The 18807-nt window shown below is 43.1% G+C and overlaps 2 protein-coding genes across 13 annotated transcripts in view; one reads left to right on the top strand and one right to left on the bottom strand.

The window, feature by feature from the left end:
* Positions 1-174: 174 nt before the first annotated feature.
* dcp1a (decapping mRNA 1A) lies at positions 175-12312 on the bottom strand. 3 transcript variants are annotated; one of them, XM_061766304.1, is made up of 9 exons: positions 12116-12312; positions 11118-11158; positions 10840-10967; positions 7521-7587; positions 6528-6666; positions 6296-6382; positions 4331-4948; positions 4036-4251; positions 175-1688 (listed from the first exon to the last, which is right to left on the bottom strand). In XM_061766304.1, the coding sequence occupies exons 1-9, from the start codon at positions 12245-12247 to the stop codon at positions 1608-1610; spliced, it is 1509 nt and encodes a 502-aa protein (XP_061622288.1). In that variant the 5' UTR covers positions 12248-12312; the 3' UTR covers positions 175-1607. The 3 variants fall into 3 exon arrangements, with proteins under 3 accessions (XP_061622288.1, XP_061622294.1, XP_061622298.1); XM_061766310.1 differs by having other exon boundaries at positions 4331-4945; XM_061766314.1 differs by lacking the exon at positions 11118-11158 and having other exon boundaries at positions 12116-12253.
* Positions 12313-12723: 411 nt separating this feature from the next.
* The window catches only part of cacna1db (calcium channel, voltage-dependent, L type, alpha 1D subunit, b), a 71941-nt gene continuing 65857 nt past the window's right edge, over positions 12724-18807 (top strand). For 6 of the 10 annotated variants that reach the window (XM_061766135.1, XM_061766128.1, XM_061766163.1 and 3 more), the window contains exons 1-3: positions 12725-12970; positions 16593-17061; positions 18371-18476. In XM_061766135.1, the coding sequence (XP_061622119.1) occupies positions 12937-12970; positions 16593-17061; positions 18371-18476 (609 nt within the window). In that variant the 5' untranslated portion in view covers positions 12725-12936. Of the gene's footprint in view, positions 12971-13946; positions 14085-16592; positions 17062-18370; positions 18477-18807 lie in introns of those variants that run through there. The other 4 variants (XM_061766105.1, XM_061766090.1, XM_061766099.1 and 1 more) reach the window with 3 other exon arrangements.

The raw sequence follows: 18807 nt of genomic DNA, 5'->3' as shown, positions 1-18807 counted from the left end.
ACAGCGCCACCAAGTCCGGGCGGCCCTTTCTCCACAAATAGGAGGCAGTGGTAGGTAATAACCCACTGTCAATTGTTTATATTTCATCTCTTTTTAAAATGGACACCAAAATGTTACTGGGTCCACAAATGATGTTTACCAAGCAAATACAACAACACAGACAGCCCTCTCATGATCTTTCGAGAAATTGTGAAGGCTCACAAGAACATTTATTGTCTCAATCCTTAAATAACCCAAAAATACTCACAGTAAACCAAATGACACACACCTCAGGCAAAAAAATAAAAGCAAATAACTGCAGAATTTCCCCCAAAATTATGAGCGCAAAGACACAGCTGACCATTAAAATGACCTTAAAAATATCAAATGCAAATACAAAAACAACCTCAACTTGATCCCTTTTTCCTAACGTGAGCTAATATTGGTTTGGACACAGGCTGGTAAAACGGAACTTCCAAAATTCATATTTCACTCCCATGTGCACTGAAAAAAAAAAAAATCCTATTAAACAACTGCTTGTGAGTCCCTCACAGTCGACTTATGCAAACATTCAAAATAACCCCGGCAGTCACAACCGATGCATTCATTATTCGGCCATTACTACGCAAGTCATACACATTGTATGTACTCCAAAGGCGATGTGACAATAAAACCAGTCAACTATCTTTAACGGTATCCTATTTAAATGCACCACTGTAAGAGTATGCACATACCTCGAGGTATTTACTTTGTTGTACGACTCTCGGTTAGTTTTTATGAATATATATATATATATATATATATATACACTGTGTATATATTCTCAATCATACAAACTATTTGGAGTGGACACTTTGCATTGGGATGTCCTTTTTAAAAGCCAAAGGGCTCGTTACTCTGTGACGCTTATGCAGCGTTATCAAAATGAGCGGGGATGACGGGCGTAATACTTTCATGCCTGGTTCAAAATTCATAGAGAAAACACCGAATATTCACAGAAAATCCACCTGGGTTATTTTGTGCCTGCTTTGCTGAATGTTGCCACTGATGAACGGTAAATGTAAAGGCAAGCCACAAAGCGAAAGTAAGCGGAGGGAGCAAAAAAGAAAGTGTTTGTCTGCCTCCTGAAACGTAGCGTTAAACACGAGACTTTTTTTTCAGTTTGGCAATGTTACTGCAAGTAATTTTCCACACAATCATGAAAGGACTTTGAATATGACTGCGAGAGCGAGAACCCCGTAAGAAGCCAACTCATTGCGAGAGATTTTACAAAGACAAACGTGTGCCACTGTGCTAACGAGAACACAGAATTACTTTGAGGGAGGGGCCTCCACAAATGAAATAAGGGAACTAATATTGAGTATCTCCCAATGGGACAATTTGTTGCAAAGGAAGTTTTCAAAGTCCAGAGACTTGAGTTCAGGGTCTCACCAAGCAGTCAGTGTAAGGTTAGGGAAACCTTCGGGCGGTGTTAAAAAAAAAAAAAAATGAGGTTGTGCCAGTCTCTAGTCCCGGCCCCGTAGAACGACAGACCACACGAGCGTGGCCTATTATGCGAGGAGTCAGTCGTCAGCGGTGACATCCCCGCCCCGACCTGACCTGAGCGCCCGTTGCAGCGAGGAGGCAAATTATAGCTTCAGGCTGCTGAAGTCCTTGGACAGACTCTGCAGGTACGCGTCGTGAATGGCTCCGAGGAAGGCTGGGTCGTTCTGGAGGGTGAAACCACGAGTCATGTCACGAAATTGGGGACACAATTTCGGGTTGTTGGACCCGCTGTGGGAATCCGCACAATACACTTTGAGTCATAGTTGCCACACACACACACACACACACACACACATTTCTTTTTATATGCAGAACACAGGTCACATTTTTTTAGAGTAGTGTTCAGATTTTTTGCTTTTTTAAACGTATTTTTGCAAAAGAGTTTAGGTTCACACTGAAAAAAAGATCACAACAATATAGTTACAATTTGATGAGAATAAAGTTATTTTGAGAACTGTGCTGAGTCTTTCGTAATATCTCTATTATATTTTGGAATCCCTCATGTAAATAATTGGTGGAACCAAAATATCGGACACAGCTCTCATTATGATGCGGTACAGTTGTGCACCACTTCAGACTACAACCACAATTATAAACATATTGGGCGTATGAAGAAGTTTAATCTCAACGAAGCTTTCTCGGTTACACATTTAAAAACAATGGGTAAATAAATACCGCTCCAACCACAAAAACATCGAGGCAGCCATTTTCTTTCAAATCATGTTCAACCTATATTTAATTGAATACACTACAAAGACAAGATATTTCATGTTGAAACTGAAAAAAACTCTCTTGTTTTGAGCAAATAATTATTGGCTGCAACACGTTCCCAAAAAGCTGGGACAGGGTCGTGTTTACCACTGTGTTACATCACCTTTTCTTTGAACAACATTCAATAAACTTTCGGGAACTGAGGACACTAATTGTTGAAGCTTAGGTGGAATTCGTTCCCATTCTTGCTCGATGTACAGCTTCAGTTGTTCAACAGTCCGGGGTCTCCGTTGTCGTATTTTACGCTTCATAATGCGCCACACATTTTCAATGGGAGACAGGTCTGGACTGCAGGCAGGCCAGTCTACTACCTGCACTCTTTCACTACAAAGCCACGCTGTTGTAACACGCAGAGAATGTGGTTTGGTAATGTCCTGCTGGAATAAGCAGGGGTGTCCGTGAAAAAGACGTCGCTTGGATGGCAGCATATGTTTCTCCAAAACCTGTATGTACCTTTCAGCATGAATGGTGCCTTCACAGATGTGTAAGTTACCCATGCCATTGGCACTAACACAGCCCCATACCATCACATATGCTGGCTTTTGAACTTTGCGTCCATAACAGTCCGGATGGTTCTTTTCCTCTTTGGCCCGGAGGACACGACGTCCACAATTTCCAAAAACAATTTGAAATGTGGACTCGTTGGACCACAGAACACTTTTCCACTTTGCATCAGTCCATCTTAGATGAGCTCGGGCCCAGAGAAGCCGGCGGCGTTTCTGGGTGTTGCTGATAAATGGCTTTTGCTTTGCATAGTAGAGTTTTAAGTTGCACTTACGGATGTAGCACCGAACTGTATTCGGCCTTGCTGCTTACATGCAGTGATTTCTCCAGATTCTCTGAACCTTTTGATGATATGTTGGACCGTAGATGATGAAATCCCTCAATTCCTTGCAATTGTACGTAGAGGAACATTGTCCTTAAACTGTTGGACTATTTTCTCAAGCACTTGTTCACAAAGAGGCGAACCTCGCCCCATCTTTGCTTGTGAATGACTGAGCAATTCAGGGAAGCAATCATGGCGCCCACCTGTTCCCAATGAGCCTGTTCACCTGTGGGATGTTCCAAACAGGTGTTTGATGAGCCTTTCTCCGTCTTTTTTGCCACCTGCCTGTCCCAGCTTTTTTGGAACGTGTTGCAGCCATGAAATTCTAAGTTCATGATTATTTGCTCAAAACAATCAAGTTTATCAGTTGGAACATTTTGTAGTGTATTCAATGAAATATAGGTTGAACATGATTTGGAAATAATTGTATTCTGTTTTTATTTATGTTTACCACAAACGTCCCAACTTCATTGGAATTGATTGGGCTTGTATTTGCTGTTTTTGTGCTCAGGCTAAAGCCCTATATATGAACGCGCATTGCTTTAGCGACATCTCGGTCTGAAGGAAGGATGTGGAAGTGAGTTGAGGAGCTTTATTTAGACAAAAGCAATGCTTTGCTGCCATTTGTGGCATCTATAGGCACTTGTATGCCTTTTTATCGGGGGTGTAAAAGACTTGCAGATTCTCTGTATTGGTGGCAAGGCTTGGGCCCTCTCCATAACTGTTCTAGCGTTATCATTGGAACCTCATTATTTTTGTTGAGAAACTTCATGATGCATATAGAGTATAATAAACAATTTGAGGAGGCCTGTTGGGATACATTGTCGTCATCTAGTTCTACGTTTAAAGTCACTGGAAAGCGGCTGCGGCCAGGTCGGAGCTTTTTCCAAACTGGTCTCTTTGATATACTGTACCTTAATAAGGTGTATGAGAGTCTTCTGGAGCCGGGCTTTGTTGCAGGAGGGTTGTTGGGGCTCCAAAGACCCTGCAGTTGTGCTAAGGAGTTTGGCGGGGGGTGGAGGGACTACCGCTGAACCAGTCTTATTGAGGGACTGCTGGAATGCGCTGGGAGACAGAAGCACAGAGGAATCTGACCCAGAAAGGGCAAGACCGGGACTCATAGGGACAGCCTGGAAAGAGAGACAAAAAAGGGAATTCTGAATAACACAAACGAACAAAAGCATCTGTAAAGAGAGGGCAACAACTCACCGATGTTGGTTTGATCAGGTTTGGGGCTTTAGAGAGAACATCCATCTCTTGTGTGAGCTGGAGGACTGGTTTCCTCATGCATTCTTGGAAGTTATGGGGCGGTACCAGCGTGCTTGGCAGGAAATTAGGTGCTAGGATAGGTTTGTGGATTTCGACATTAAGCGACTGGACTGATGGTTTGAGTGAGCCTAGTAGCTCCTGTTCCATATAGGCACGGGAAGGCGCTGCATGCACTGCGGGCCCAGCGGGGAAGGTTTGAGTTTGGGAAGCTGCTGGAGGGACCATGAGCGGTGAGACCGGGCACAGAGACCGGGGCTCGGTCTCCGGCCCCACTGACTGGAAAACAGGGCTCGGGTGTAAGGCGTAAGGTTTTTGGAGCAGGCCGTGTCCTTGGTGAACCGGTTCTGAGCCAGCATCCTGGGCAGCGAGGTGTGGAGGATGCAGAGGGCTTGGGTGGACTGGATGGGGATAGGTCTGGTTCTGGGGGTAGGTAAGCGAGGGCTCACCGGAAGCAGTGGCGGGATTTTGGGTCGGCATAGCGGGCAGAGAGGGGTCCTTCGGGATAGATGAGCCGAAAAGCTCCTCGACTGTGATCTGCTTCACCATTGTATGAGTCTTCTGATGGGCAAAGAAGAGCAAATGTGAACAATTCCATTCGATCCCAAATGTGTGTGCGCAAACTTCAAGCATGCGTGATGCTTAAACATGATGTCACCCACCTCTACAGTTCAACAGAATGCTGCAAGGGAAGTACATTTCTTTTCATTCACATTCTACGGGTCCACCCAGTAAATGTGTCTGAAGGATGATAACACTATCGATGATTGGATTTAAATCTGTATACATGAATCCCTCTCTATATCACGGTTCATTTGGTGTGGTCAGTGCATCACACATTTGGTTTTTAAAGGTCGGTGTGTTACTCACCTGCACATCTCTGATACAGTTAGCTTTATAGCCCAACGGATTTAAATGTGGCAGCAAGGACGTATAAAAGCTCAACTGGACTGAGATTTAGCAGAAAATGAAGCCTTACTGAGTATCTTGCCTGCTTATAACGCTAGCCACAGTCAGTTTGATTAAATTACGGTAATTCATTCACAAATACCAAACTCAGCCCGACGAATAGCTAGAGCACACACTCATGACATCGACAAGAACAAACAAGTAAAGAGCAATGTTTAGCTTGATTTCCTACAACTACAGTTCTGTAAACATGTAAAAATCATTGCAATGAGCTGTGGGTACCCATAATCCTTCTTGCTGACCCCGAGTGTGAAATGGTTAACCCAGGAAATTGCATGTTCACACAATTTCCGCATGGGCTGTTGTAGCAGGGCATGCCCAATAGGCTTGTGCTTGTGTTGCGCGTGTGGACGGTAACCTCAAGCGGACAAATAAAATGCCTGCACTTCCTCCTTAAGTGCAGTTTCGCAAATTGGCAATGAAATGCATTCAAGAAAATTATTAATTTATATAGTAATATAGTAAGTGGTGGCTACTTCTTAGATTTCATCTACATCGATATTTTAATGAGAAATGATTTCTTCGTGACAGTTTTTGTGTTTTGGTTGCTCGATCATATGTACTTCATTGTTACAGAAGTTGAGTAAAGTTATAAATAGTTGATGCAGGGATTTTTTTTCTCTTATCGTATAATGGGTGAAAAAAGTACGTACGTATATAAATCCTATCTTTAACAGCTACATCTAAATGAATTTCACCAAATGCGCCAGCAGCTGCAAAATTTTATCCGTTCTGATCCAGTTTGCATTTCACAGAAATTTAAATGTAACATGGACAATTTTTTTTTTAAATAAAACTACAGTGAACATCTTCAGATAATTGTATCTCTTATCTCTTATGAGATGACCTCATAATTTGTTGATCATATATAGAATCTTATGAAATGTTCTTCTATTGGAAGAGGTCTACTTTCCTATTTGTGTATCACGCATCGCATACCTTATCAGGCGGCTGAGAACTGCGGACATGATTTAAAGTTCCCATTGCGTTCGGCTCCGTAGATACATCAGCGTCCCTTGACTGAGCCTGAATTAGCGGCACAAAAATAAGCTCAATTATAACTTCCTAAACAACTTTAAACAGAGTCTGTGTCAGTGTTAAATGGCTACAAAGAGAATATATGGTTCAAAGACTTCAAAAGCCGAGTTTCAATATCATCGAGTCTGCTAACCTTCTGGTATTCCTCCTTGGCTTTGCTAAGCAACTCCAGGATGTCCCTGGGCCGCGCTTCAGACAGGCCATTGGGCCGCCTGGGCTCCGCCTTCTCCGGAGATTGTCTTTTGGCATGTTCGGCTTCGACTTTCACAATTCTGGGGACAGTTTGGAACAGACAAAGAAAGTGGGGACATTGACACACACACAACTCTAAATGCACTTACATTATACAAGCCCAATTCCAATGAAGTGGGGACGTTGTGTTAAACAAAGAAAAACAGAATACGATGATTTGCAAATCATGTTCGACCTATAATTAATTGAATTCCATGAGTAATTGACACCCACCCAAATTTTTTTTATAATTGCCTATAGATGCCACATGCTAGCAGCAAAGCACTTTTTTCTATTAGACAAGGCTATGGCCTGACTAAATGAAGCTCCTCTCCTCACTTCAACATACAGTGCCGTTTAAAAGTATTTGCCACCTTCTCAAATTAATTTTTTTTTTTTTTTGCATAGTTTCCCCACTTTTATGTTTAAGAGAATTAAATAACTGTAAATATCTGACAAAAACCACCCATGTAAACGTAAAATGCAGATTTTAAATGGTGACTTAATTTATTAAGGGAAAAAGTAAATGCCCCCCTTGTTAAATCATGAATTAACTGCGGCTAATTCCATTTTTAAGCAAGCCGAGTTCATTTTCAATAACCTGTTTACCTCCAGACCTTCTCAACAGTGGCCAGGCCCGCCGTATTTTTACCCACCCTATGAATTTGTCTTCAAATTATAATAATAATTATAATAATAATAATTGTGCGGGGTGGGTGGGGGGTGCTGTCTGTTTTCAGTGGATGCACTCAAAGATGAATTTGGACAGATATATTAAAGACCCCTATTTGAGAAAATTAATAACATTACAAGGAAAATTAACCAATGGTGACACTTGCAAGAATAGTCCCCGTATGAGAAAATAGTCTTAATAAAAGACTTCATATGAACTTACTTGACCATAAGCTGAGAAATGCGCTGGCAATCCCTCTTGTCATAGAACCAAATACTGTAGATGCCCACTGCAACAGAGAGAAAATACTGAGTACGGAAGTGAGTGACCCGCCTTCAGCAATCCTCTCGAAGCCACAATTTGCGTTGGGTTATACAGCAGCTAACATCCTGTTAGACTTCATGTTAAACTGTTGCTTTAAACATCGCCTATACAGTTACGAAACGTTTACCGATGGTGAGTTTGACCGCAGATTTCCCCCCCACTGCCATTATTTGATTGAAAGTTGGATTCTGTACAAAAATAGTAAAGTGGAACCTCTATGTTAGCGTGTATACTTTTCATTAGATGTTAATTGCACGAAAACGTGATCTTCAAGCATATTTTACTGGTGTGTGTGTGTGTGTGTGTGTGTGTGTGCGCATCTGCTACAGGACATGCATGGTGATGTCCCTCAAGAACCTGAAGTTACCTGGCAACCAGGGTGTTTGCGTCCTCCAGTATCCGAGGGGACTAAAGGGCCATGTAAACAGGAGCGTGTGTGTGCGCGCATGTGTGTGCATTAACACGCACGGTCAACAGCTTCCTCGAGCTTTGAGTAAACTTGTCAGCCTCAGATTGGGTGTCACAAAAGAAATACGGAGGGGATGTGAACTGTGACTCAACTTGAACCTTTTGATCTTCAATCATCAAGCTTCCACTGAGACTTGTTTCTTCGGGCTTCTTAGAGGAAGGGTCCATTTCAGTCTTTTTTTCCGATCCAGAAAAGATACCAAAACAACCAGGACATCAGTGGCCCACAACGCTGAGAAACAACCTGAGGAATACCCATCTTCTACTGACTTTCCAACATATTATCGGCTTTGGCTGCTGTGACGCTGGAAGAGAAGCTGATTGAGCCTGAAACTTAATGAAAAGTGACATCATGTGTTCCATACAAGGCAGGCTGAAGTGCAAAGAAAGCCCAAAGGGGGAGCACTCTCCGTTGACTTTGACGCTGGCTATGCTCTTCTTCATGATAAGCAAACAGATGGGGAAACGCTCCAGTTCTTTATTGGTCGCCTCGATGAAACTGATCTTCAGACTTTTAATGGACTGCCTCGGTGGGAGCACAGTCAGCTACTTTCTTAAATTTTGAGGATTGCCCCATTTTTCCGTTCCCCCCCCGCCCCCCAACAGTTCGTCAATTCAGTATGGCTGGCCTGAAAACTAAACCAAAACGGGTACCTTCAAATGTGCCACACTCAAACCAAGGACCAACTTGTCTGGAATCGGCGCTTCAATGAGAAGCCAAACCCAGCCTCAACCTAAACCTGCGCCATGTTTTGAGCACTCAAGTCTCCTCAGAAGTTCACCACAAGTCACCCGAGAGACTTCAAACAAAAAGGAGAAGAAATGTTTCTAAGAACACTGGGAAAGTGTTTATTTGGCCTTTTCAGAGGTACTGATATTATTATTTTTTTGGAATTGTTAATTGCGGTATCCAGTATGTACAAGATGCCATTGCCTGTACAACTGTTGACTTGCTTCAGGAAATTCTGGGGTTGAGTTATCTTTCGTAGCTTAGCAACACCGCTGAATATTGTGCCACAGAAGATTGGTGACATTTTCATCAGCCTTTGAAAATAAGATTAAAATGTCAAAAGTCATTTCATTCCCTCTGGGATAAACACTCCAATAATAATTTGACAAATAGATCTATTTCAATAAACACAGGAAATCCATGTTTTAAGAAGACCACAATGTATCCGATTTGGACACAATTTTATAAGCCAATAAAGGTCATTTTATATCCCAATAACAATGTATATCCTGATATAGTATTTTTCCTTAAAATTACAAAAACATAATGGCCTTCCCCCCCATTTATTACAAAACATTGTATATAGAACCCACAACAACATGAATAAAAGATAAAAAAATACAACAAAACAAATATCCAGTGTAAAAATACCATCCAAATTCTGCTAGTAGAAACAGTTATCAAATGAATGTCGAATGTAATGTACAATGTTGTTTGCTTCCATGCTCCTCTGGCAGCTGATGTAAAATTGCTACGGCAAAGTAGTAGCGTTGCTGCAGTTACAATAAACTTCAGTCATGGTTCAAACAATGTCGCATCTGAGGTGTCGGGCATCTCAAGTCACTCCTCACACAAAAATCCACTCTCTCCGAGCGCACGTGGACTGCAAAGACTGAGTGTAAATCGATATGTCTTGCATGGAGAGTGAGGCACAAGAATGACGTAACAATCTTTGACGCTACACTAGTGTAGCAACAGAGCTAACAAAAAAAACTCACAAATCCAAAATATCAACGATGGAAGGGTATATTGTACTGTAGACGTTTTTCAATTGCGCTATGGTATACATGGTTATATCGCACGGTTCTGAGAAACCAAATCTTCCACACTCGACACGCATACGCAGAAATCCCATATGTAACCACCGGCACCTCCCTGCGTGGTTAGGGATGTGTTCTGCTCAAATAAGAGGTTATGTGATTTTTGCTGTTCGGACTTCATCAAATCAAGACGAATACAAGCGGGATGTGACCAAATGAAATCTGGGGCAGGGTACAGACTTGTACAAGGTCTTAAAGCAAAAGGCCCCCCAGGGAATTGTAAGCAGTGTATTCACTAGACTTTGAGTCCATGCCAAGTTAGCCATGTGAACAACTATACCGTCAATGGCTTTTTTAAATTTTTTTAAATACAACAATATTAGAGCCGGCGGCACTGTGGACAACCGGTTAGAGCGTCAGCCTCACAGTTCTGAGGACCGGGGTTCAATCCCCGGCCCCGCCTGTGTGGAGTTTGCATGTTCTCCCCGTGCCTGCGTGGCTTTTCTCCGGGCACTCCGCTTTCCTCCCACATCCCAAAAACATGCATTCATTGGAGACACTAAATTGCCCGTAGGTGTGAATGTGAGTGCGAATGGTTGTTTGTTTGTATGTGCCCTGCGATTGGCTGGCAACCAGTTCAGGGTGTACCCCGCCTCCTGCCCGATGATAGCTGGGATAAGCTCCGGCACGCCCGCGACCCGCGTGAGGAGAAGCGCGACAGAAAATGGATGGATGAATATTAGAGCCAGCCTCCTTGTATTTGACCTCAGAAGTTCCACTGTGTCAAAAATATTACATGTGAATGTAATTTATTCCTAATCAAATTGTGACCCACATTTGGCACAGAAATGTCTGCCGCAGACAAGCGACTGTAAATCCAATGTATCTTAGCGGTGGGATAAAAAAATAGTCGGTGTGTTTCTTTGAGCCGTTGCATTGGCGCTACTTATGGAACAGTACTGCACTGTATAGTACTCACTGTTGCCATTCCTGTAGAGAAGGAAAGGGTCCTGCAGCTGGAACTCCAGGTCTTTGTTGATTGGCTCCACCAGGTTCTCTGCGCTCAGTCGGTTCATGATGGTGAAGCCATGGTGTGGGGAGGCGGACCTTGATAGGACAACATTTACAGGCATGGGATTCCATTTCCATTGGTTGAGTTTATTTGTTTGTTTGTTTACACACATGCACTAAATACATTACACACAATTATATTCACAGTCAAACATGTTAGAGAGATCTAAATTAATACTTTCATACCTCGTATAAACAAACAGGGTTCCCTCGATTTCTGTCTTCTCCTGTAATCAGTGGTGGTGTTAATTATTTGAAACAGTTTATCAAAATCAGAATAAATCCATTCAGGGCTAGACCAAAGCAAATCATGGAAATCAACAAATAAGCCCTCGGAGCTGTAAGCAGCGTTGGGACGACAGGGCAATCTAATTGAACACTTCACCTTACAGACATGACTTTTTTTTTTTTTTAAATACAAACCGGGAACAACAGCAGTATGCTAATGCGATGATACTAGGCTATTTGGTTTCAGCATTTCTAAATATTTTTGTAGGACTACATTCCATAGTCCAGACAACCGCCGTATACTGCTGGGACAACGGTGCCATTAGCACTCATGAATGCAACATTTCATCGCCAAGCCATTGGATTACACTTGTCAATTACACCCACCTCAAACATAGACGAATTAGCATTATAACATTATTACCAGAAGCTGTTGCTGGTAACAAGTGTTACCTTATGCTAATATGAGCCAACACTGCAGCTCTGCTTAGCTTTTAGCTTTGATATGATGTCTGCTTGTGCTGTCGCCTCAAAATACTGTACTTCTTCTGCTTTGAAACTTGAAACCAGCCCAATCACAATTTGAAACGCACAGTATCGCATTCATTTATGTCGTTTTAAAATTTAAATAAAAACCTGGATATGCTTTTGATGCTAGTCAGCATCCGTGTTTGATTAATTCCCTCACACACAAAACAAATCTAAACATGGTGCATAACAGTAGCAATCAAAGCGCATAATTAAAAAAAAAAACAAACCAAAAAACCCACCATTGTGTAATTGCGGCATTTTTGTTTTGGTACTTGTAACAATGTCACTCAAGCATATATCGCGCAGTTAAAGTTGGGGGAACTTGCCACAGCTCACAGTGTTGTTTTTATCCAGCGTTAGCTTCAGCGTGCCAAGTTAGTTTTTCGATGTGTGGGCTCGCTCTCGCTTTTGTTTCACAAACTCACCCATTCGTTGGCCATGGAGTTGAAGTTGTAGAGGGCCACCTGGCCGGTAACGTCAAGCAGCGTGCGGATGTATGGGTCTTGTCTCTGGAGAGCCGCTAAGCTCATCATTTGGCCAGCATTTGCGGTGTCCATTTTGGATGCGATTGTAGCTCCCGCACGGACATATATCAAAAGGACACCTTTGACTTCCGCTCTAACCGGAAGTGGATGGGCGTTTTTCCACAACATCTGTCACACTAAAATCGGAAACACAATGACGCACGTGCCCTATAAATCAAATGAGGCATTTCTGCTTAAATGAACTGGAGCGGTTCAATAGTACACAACAGCACTTTTTATGCATTTATTTCCTTTGACACCTTCCCGTTTCAAGTGAACAGCTTTTTTTCAAATGTAATTTTATTTGTATTTTTTTTTAGATGATGTGACATGGGGTCAAATGTCAGGCTTTTCACACGATAAGCGTGTTTTCATTAAAGGGAACAAGCACACGTTAATTAGCGCTCATGAAATGATGGTAAATGCACACAAACACTGTATGTTCACCGTCAACACTTTCAAACGCTTGCTCAACGCACAGTCTGCCTTGTCCCAGTTGAGCGACAACTGCGTCGGCTTCACTTTTCCTGTCGAGTGGACACTGGAGCAGGGATTATAATGGAGGGATTACGCGCCACCGGTTATCCCTCATACAGGCACAGGTAATCCAATCACTGGTAACCTTCCAGCGCGGCTCTGACAAGTCATTTTCTCTGGACGAGCGGCAGAGTGAAGGCACAACAACGGCACAATGAGGCCCCAGTGGAAAGGGAGGTGACAGAATGCCATTCATTATAAGAGGAAGAGCCCTGACGGGTAAGTGCATCATTTTGATGTTAACTGAGGGAATATAGAACGCAAATCCTTGTTTGACCTCGAGCTCGCTGGATAAGGCCTTTTGACTTTGAACATTACAACCGTTAGTCACCCGGAGTCACCCGGCCGGGTTAGGCTCCAGCACGCCCGCGACCCGAGTGAGGAAAATGGAAGGACGGTTAAGATGCATAAAAACTATTATGAAAAGAGATGGGGCGCTGTTCCAACATAAAATATGGAACGCAATGAACAAAACATCCTTTTTAATCCTTGACCCCATTTGATCGACTGCAAGTGGACAAAAACGGTGAAAAGTGAAAAAGCAATTTAATTGTTTCATTGTTGTCTGCCATATTGGGAAGATTACTTCGGAAATGTAGCCTGTCGGAAATGCAAATAATGTAATATAAGAGAGCGACTATTTCCATTCCTTTCTCAAAGTAATGTCACCAAATATTTATGTAAAATGAAACATTTTAATTACTTCATTTTTGAATGAATGCATGCAACAACAATTAAAAGTGGAGAAAACAATAGATCATTATTTTGGAATGAACCACATTTGCTGTTTGCGCAACTAATAAACAGATCACAAAACATGATGAAATGTAAATACAGCATCAAAATGCGTTTGTTGCGAAAAACCACCAAGTTATCGTAAGGACACGTGCACAATTTAGACAATATACGTCAAACCTGGTTTGTTTACCAGACAAACATCTATCTGTGTGTCTGTCTGTCTTTGAATTTGGAAATTCTGTAAATATTAGACACGTTATTGTAGAACGGGAACAGCTTTTTTTTATTATTTTTTAAAATAAAAAACAAAGAAACAAACATGCATTTGATGTTTATTGCATGTGTAAATGTGCAAGCCAGTGATTGTTCTCGCACACCGTGCAATTCCACACTTCGGGTTCGGGTTCGGGTCCGCAGCAGAAGTGGGCTGCGATTCGGATGAACGTGCGCGCAGACACCCGGATGTGCGGCCAACATGTTCGGTCGCTCCTCTCAGGGCTCCGCGCTCGCACAATGTTGGGAAATAACTCTCCAGCGATGAGTTGGATCTGACGTGTGGATTCGAGGATGCAAGAAGCGGATGAACTGTCAGAAGGTAATAATGGAGAACAAATTGGGGGGGGGGGGGGAAGAAAAGAAAAGAAAAGAAGGAGAGTTAGCCCGCTCGTGTGTCCGCGTCATGCCAGCATAATAATGAAGGAACTGACGGAGCTCTCGCCAACTTAGTGAAATGTAATGATTTTTCAGATTTGAAGATGACTCCAGTATTATTTCAAATGCTTTGTGTGACCTTCAAAATCAACCGACTCAATTCTGCAACACCAATTTGGACACTAACAGGACTGATTTGATTATTCGAATGGTACACTCACATCAGTACCGCCTTGTATGATGTACAGCAAAAGTCTTTTGTTGACAAGATCAGGAACTACTGAAAGTGGTGAACACGCCTGACGGTGCAGACAGCGGCTTCAGTTCCCGCTCAGTGACGGTCTGAATGGGAGTATGAATGCTTGTGGGTCTGTGACTGACGGGCAACCGGTCCAGAGTGCAGTCTGCCTTCTGTCGGAAGAGGTTCCAGCTCCCTATGACCCTGAACAGTGGTCTAGAAAACGGATGGACGGATGGATGTTTTGTGAATGTCAGTCAGAATTTTTCACCCCCCCCCCTCCATCTGCATCCCAATCGTCTCCGTGCACAGCATATGGTTTGGACTGGTTTTGATTTGAAGACTTGCTTTGCGGCTGACATGACATGACTCGGAGCTGCTGTGTGCCAAAGAGATGAGTCAAGGGCACTGTCGTTTTAACTCTCAGTTTGCATTGATTTGAATGACTCGCTCATTCATTCGTGCAGACCGTCCTATTTGCGCCCCCGCGCTCACGCCAAACCGCATCGTTTTATGATTTTACGCCAAGCGTGGAAGCTCGAGAGAGCCAGCGCTATGCTTTTGATTAGTTTATTTGTTAGGTTCAATTACACCAAAAAAACCAAACCAAAACCACTTTCACACTTTCCGGAGCGCTTTTGTAGAGGGTTTACTTGCAGGAAATGGTTCCATTTTGGCGAAGATCCGATGAAAGACTTGATTTACTCTTTGCACTGTTCCAGTCCATTTGCATTGATGCCTGCAGTGTGGCAATTGCGAACCAGATCTACAGGTAGCATATCGTATGTCTCGATACATGCCCACCTACGGGACTTTAGTGGGATTTTATGGCCTTGCATGTCAGGATTTTTCAATCCAAAAAGAAATGGTTTTGCCATTCTAGTGTTTTTAGCCGCAAATCGTTACCGTCACCCACTTTTGACTGATGATAAAAGGTGCACAAATGTATGCTGCGGTACAAAGTTCTGCTGTTTCAGTAATACTATGATGACCCAAAACACTCAAATGACACTCGGCAAAGGGCAGACCTGCACCCAGGCGTATTTCTCGGTGTGTGTCTATCGGACATCCTATTCGTGTGTTCTCTCCCTGTCCTTTCTCTGCTATGTGGAGCAGCCGCACACTCTGCCTTAACACATTCACTGCCATTGACGGATTTAGAAGTCAAATATCCATGTTAACTGGGAAGGCTGGCAGTCAATGAGATACGTTGCCACGGAAACAACTCAGGCCCGCCGCACACCGAGCGACACGGCCAAACCCGAATGAACTGTGGGCCACTAGTTTTGCCGCGATTCAAAATTCGAATTGGGGGCGAACGCCGTCACAATGTCGCAGATGGAACAACCTATACAAAATTAGCCTTCATTAAGAAGAAAACAAAAAAGACCCAGCAGGCTGTACACGTACAGCATATGAAATATATATAGTGTTTTACAATAATATTTAACTATACTTCTAATTTCATATATACCTGTGGCGAGAAGGCAAAGCGTGGAGAGCTTTTTTGCCAAAATGCACTCGTGCAGTCAATGAATGGCGCTATCAAACATTGTTACCAGCTTCTGAAAATATACACACTCTTGCCTTTATTCTCGCACCTTTCCTGTCTGTTTGGGAATCTGCTTCTTGGCTGACAATCGCAACATGTTTTTCTGGTTCAATAAAAAGTAATACAGAACAACATATTGTATGCTGAGCATCAAAACATGATACATGTCAGCGTTTTTCCGTTACAGCACGTCGGTAGACATACAATGATCGTCTGGCATGGTGTGCGACGAAGTCATTTTTTTTCACAGTGGTCCACTTTAGTGCTCGGTGTGCGCTGGCCTTAATAAGCGTGACTGGCGATGTAGTTTTGAATCCATTTGTGCTCCAACGAAGTGGCTAGCCAAATGCGTGCGACGTACTGCTGCTTTTTGGAAAAAGACATTTTTGACATTAGAGTGGACACCATTGTAAACGTGAGGAGGGCACCATTCTTATTAGAATAAGTGTGTATTATATTGTCCAACCTTGTCCAATTTGCATTGTAATATGTTTTCTTTTTTTTACCTCTAGATATGGCTTTAGAAATACAAACATTCTTTTGATGGTTGCTAACCTGTAAGATATGAAGTTCCAAGCACAGATGTTGTCATGATTTAGTACTGCTGACGAGGATATTGCATATTTATTGCTAATAGATTGCCGCTCTCTCTGTTCCTATAGGGGCACAGTATGCCAGCAACAAAAAGACCACTTCCTCCACTGATGCCTCGGCCCTATGGTCAGAAAGCCAAGCTCATCTGCACCAACTCAGTCCACCTGAGGCCCTGCATGCCCCTGCCAGCAGCGGCAAGCCTGTTGGCCTGTCTTATGGCCTCCTGGGAGCCAACAGTGGCACCCAGGTCCCTGGCGGCGACAGTTCCGGCGTCAGCCCGGTCCTCGCTTGGCACGCAGCAATCAACGCCGCTCGCCAGGCGCAGGACGATGTTGCGAAGCCCGACACGAGTCCGCAGCACTCGGGGTGCACCGCCGGAGCTGCTCCCGTTGGCTCTTTGGCACAGAGAAAGAGGCAGCAGTATGCCAAGAGCAAAAAACAGGGCGGGTCCACTAACAGCAGGCCACCCAGAGCGTTGTTCTGCCTCACCCTCAACAACCCCATCCGCAGGGCCTGCATCAGCCTGGTGGAGTGGAAGTATCCTTTCAGTGTGTCGTTGTGGATAAACCGGGCACCTCACACAAAATCAAAATGTTCGAAACTTCTTTTACAGTCAAACCCAAAGTTTGTATAATGTAGAGCAGGAGAATGCGCCTGCCCTCAGCGTCCGACAGTTCCTGGCCGAGAAGAACATCGCTGTGCTTGAGCAATCGCACTCCTCACCCAAGCTGGCTCCGTGTGATTATTTACTTATTTATTTTTCCCCTCATTCCCACGCTCAAGGGGGACATCGAGGGGACTTGTTTTCAATACGTGGACGACATCAAGACGGCCATGATGACGGAGCTGCGTCGGATTTCGGAAGAATCCTTCCAGGAGTGCATAAAGGCGTGAGAGAGAAGGCTGAGAAAGGGTGTTCGACTCCAGGGAGATGACTTTGAAGGGGAGAAGGGGGACTTGTGTGACAGGAATGTTAAAAATTGAGTCGTGCCTTTAAATTATGCCTTCGTCATTCATTAAGTTAACACTAAAAACCTGATTTACTAAAATCCCAAATAGCAGGTGCTAAATTGCGTGTTCACTCATGCTCACAGATTGTGCCCGCCGTTGGCAACGGGTATAAAAGGGGTGTGGGCTGCTGTATTTAAAAGAGAGTTTTCATTATGGACCGCAAGTGCAAAATGAAGTTGGAAGTAATGGAATTGGAAGTGTTAGTGGAAGACAAACAAACAGTTACAGAAAAGAAATCTGTCCGATAATTTGGAGGGAAGCCGGCAACTGCGTGAAAACCGTTTTTGTTTTATCAAGCTAGCATTGAGTGCATGTGAATTTGATTCATCTGCCTATCCTGCGTAACATTTGGTTTAAAACAGCACAACTGCGATGGGAGTTTTATTGCTGATGAGAGTTTTACCCCGGAACTGATTATTTCTGAAGGAATCTAGTCGATCAGAGTTCTGGAAAAGATCGTGTTGGCCCCTAGAGGTTCCACTGTATACTCTGGACATCAAAATCCATCATCATTATTGCCTTGTGTTTGTGTGTTGGTGGCAGGATTCCGTTAAAAACTATGGACTAACCTACCATTTTCACAAAACTTTGTGTACATGTGGGGCATGTCCCAAGGAGTAACGCATTACGTTTTAATTTGGATGAAGGTATAGACTTTTTTTTTAGTATTTGCCAGTAAATAATCCATCTGTTAATGTGTAGAATTGGGTGCTGATCCAAATCGATTTGCATCCGTCAGCATTAGTGTAGGAGTGCCATTCTTGTCTTATTCTTACCTGTATTTTTTTTACATCTCTCCTTGTGATAAAACTCTCCTTAACAGTTTGACTTTCAGACCGTTCGATATATTTATACTGCTGTCTATTTTTGCCAACTGTGTGGCCTTAGCCATCTACATCCCTTTCCCTGGAGATGACTCCAATTCTACCAACCAAGAGCTGGTAAGTCAAACTTAACGTATGCAGTGTGAGGTGTGATGCTGCAATGGACCAACTGTTTACTGCATTACATGCAGTCCTGCTCACCATTATTGGCACCCACGAAGTTGTAAGTACTAAATGTGGAACGTCTCCTGAAGAAAATGAATCAAGTAAAACCAAAGTTTTCTAGAGAGAACTGAACTGCGTTTGATACAAAAGAGCAAATGATAACATTTTATGCACAGATGAAACAAAAATAGAGCTTTTTGGCAATGCACACAGTATGTTTACAGACAGTGCAATGAAGCCTTTAAGGAAAACAGCACCCTGCCAGCAGTCAAGCGTAGTGGAG

This window comes from Phyllopteryx taeniolatus, chromosome 1 (assembly GCF_024500385.1).
Source record: "Phyllopteryx taeniolatus isolate TA_2022b chromosome 1, UOR_Ptae_1.2, whole genome shotgun sequence".
NCBI classification, from domain to species: Eukaryota; Metazoa; Chordata; class Actinopteri; order Syngnathiformes; family Syngnathidae; genus Phyllopteryx; species Phyllopteryx taeniolatus.
This window is presented reverse-complemented; position numbering and strand designations above follow the sequence as displayed.

Bases quoted from the DNA above. Each gene is read 5' to 3' on its own strand.
- dcp1a (XM_061766304.1), bottom strand. From the start codon at position 12,247: ATGGACACCGCAAATGCTGGCCAAATGATGAGCTTAGCGGCTCTCCAG. The intron at 11,159-12,115 runs GTGAGTTTGTGA...CACTGATTACAG, and splicing joins ACTCCATGGCCAACGAATGG to GAGAAGACAGAAATCGAGGG. The intron at 4,949-6,295 runs GTATGCGATGCG...TTTGCCCATCAG, and splicing joins GTTCTCAGCCGCCTGATAAG to AAGACTCATACAATGGTGAA.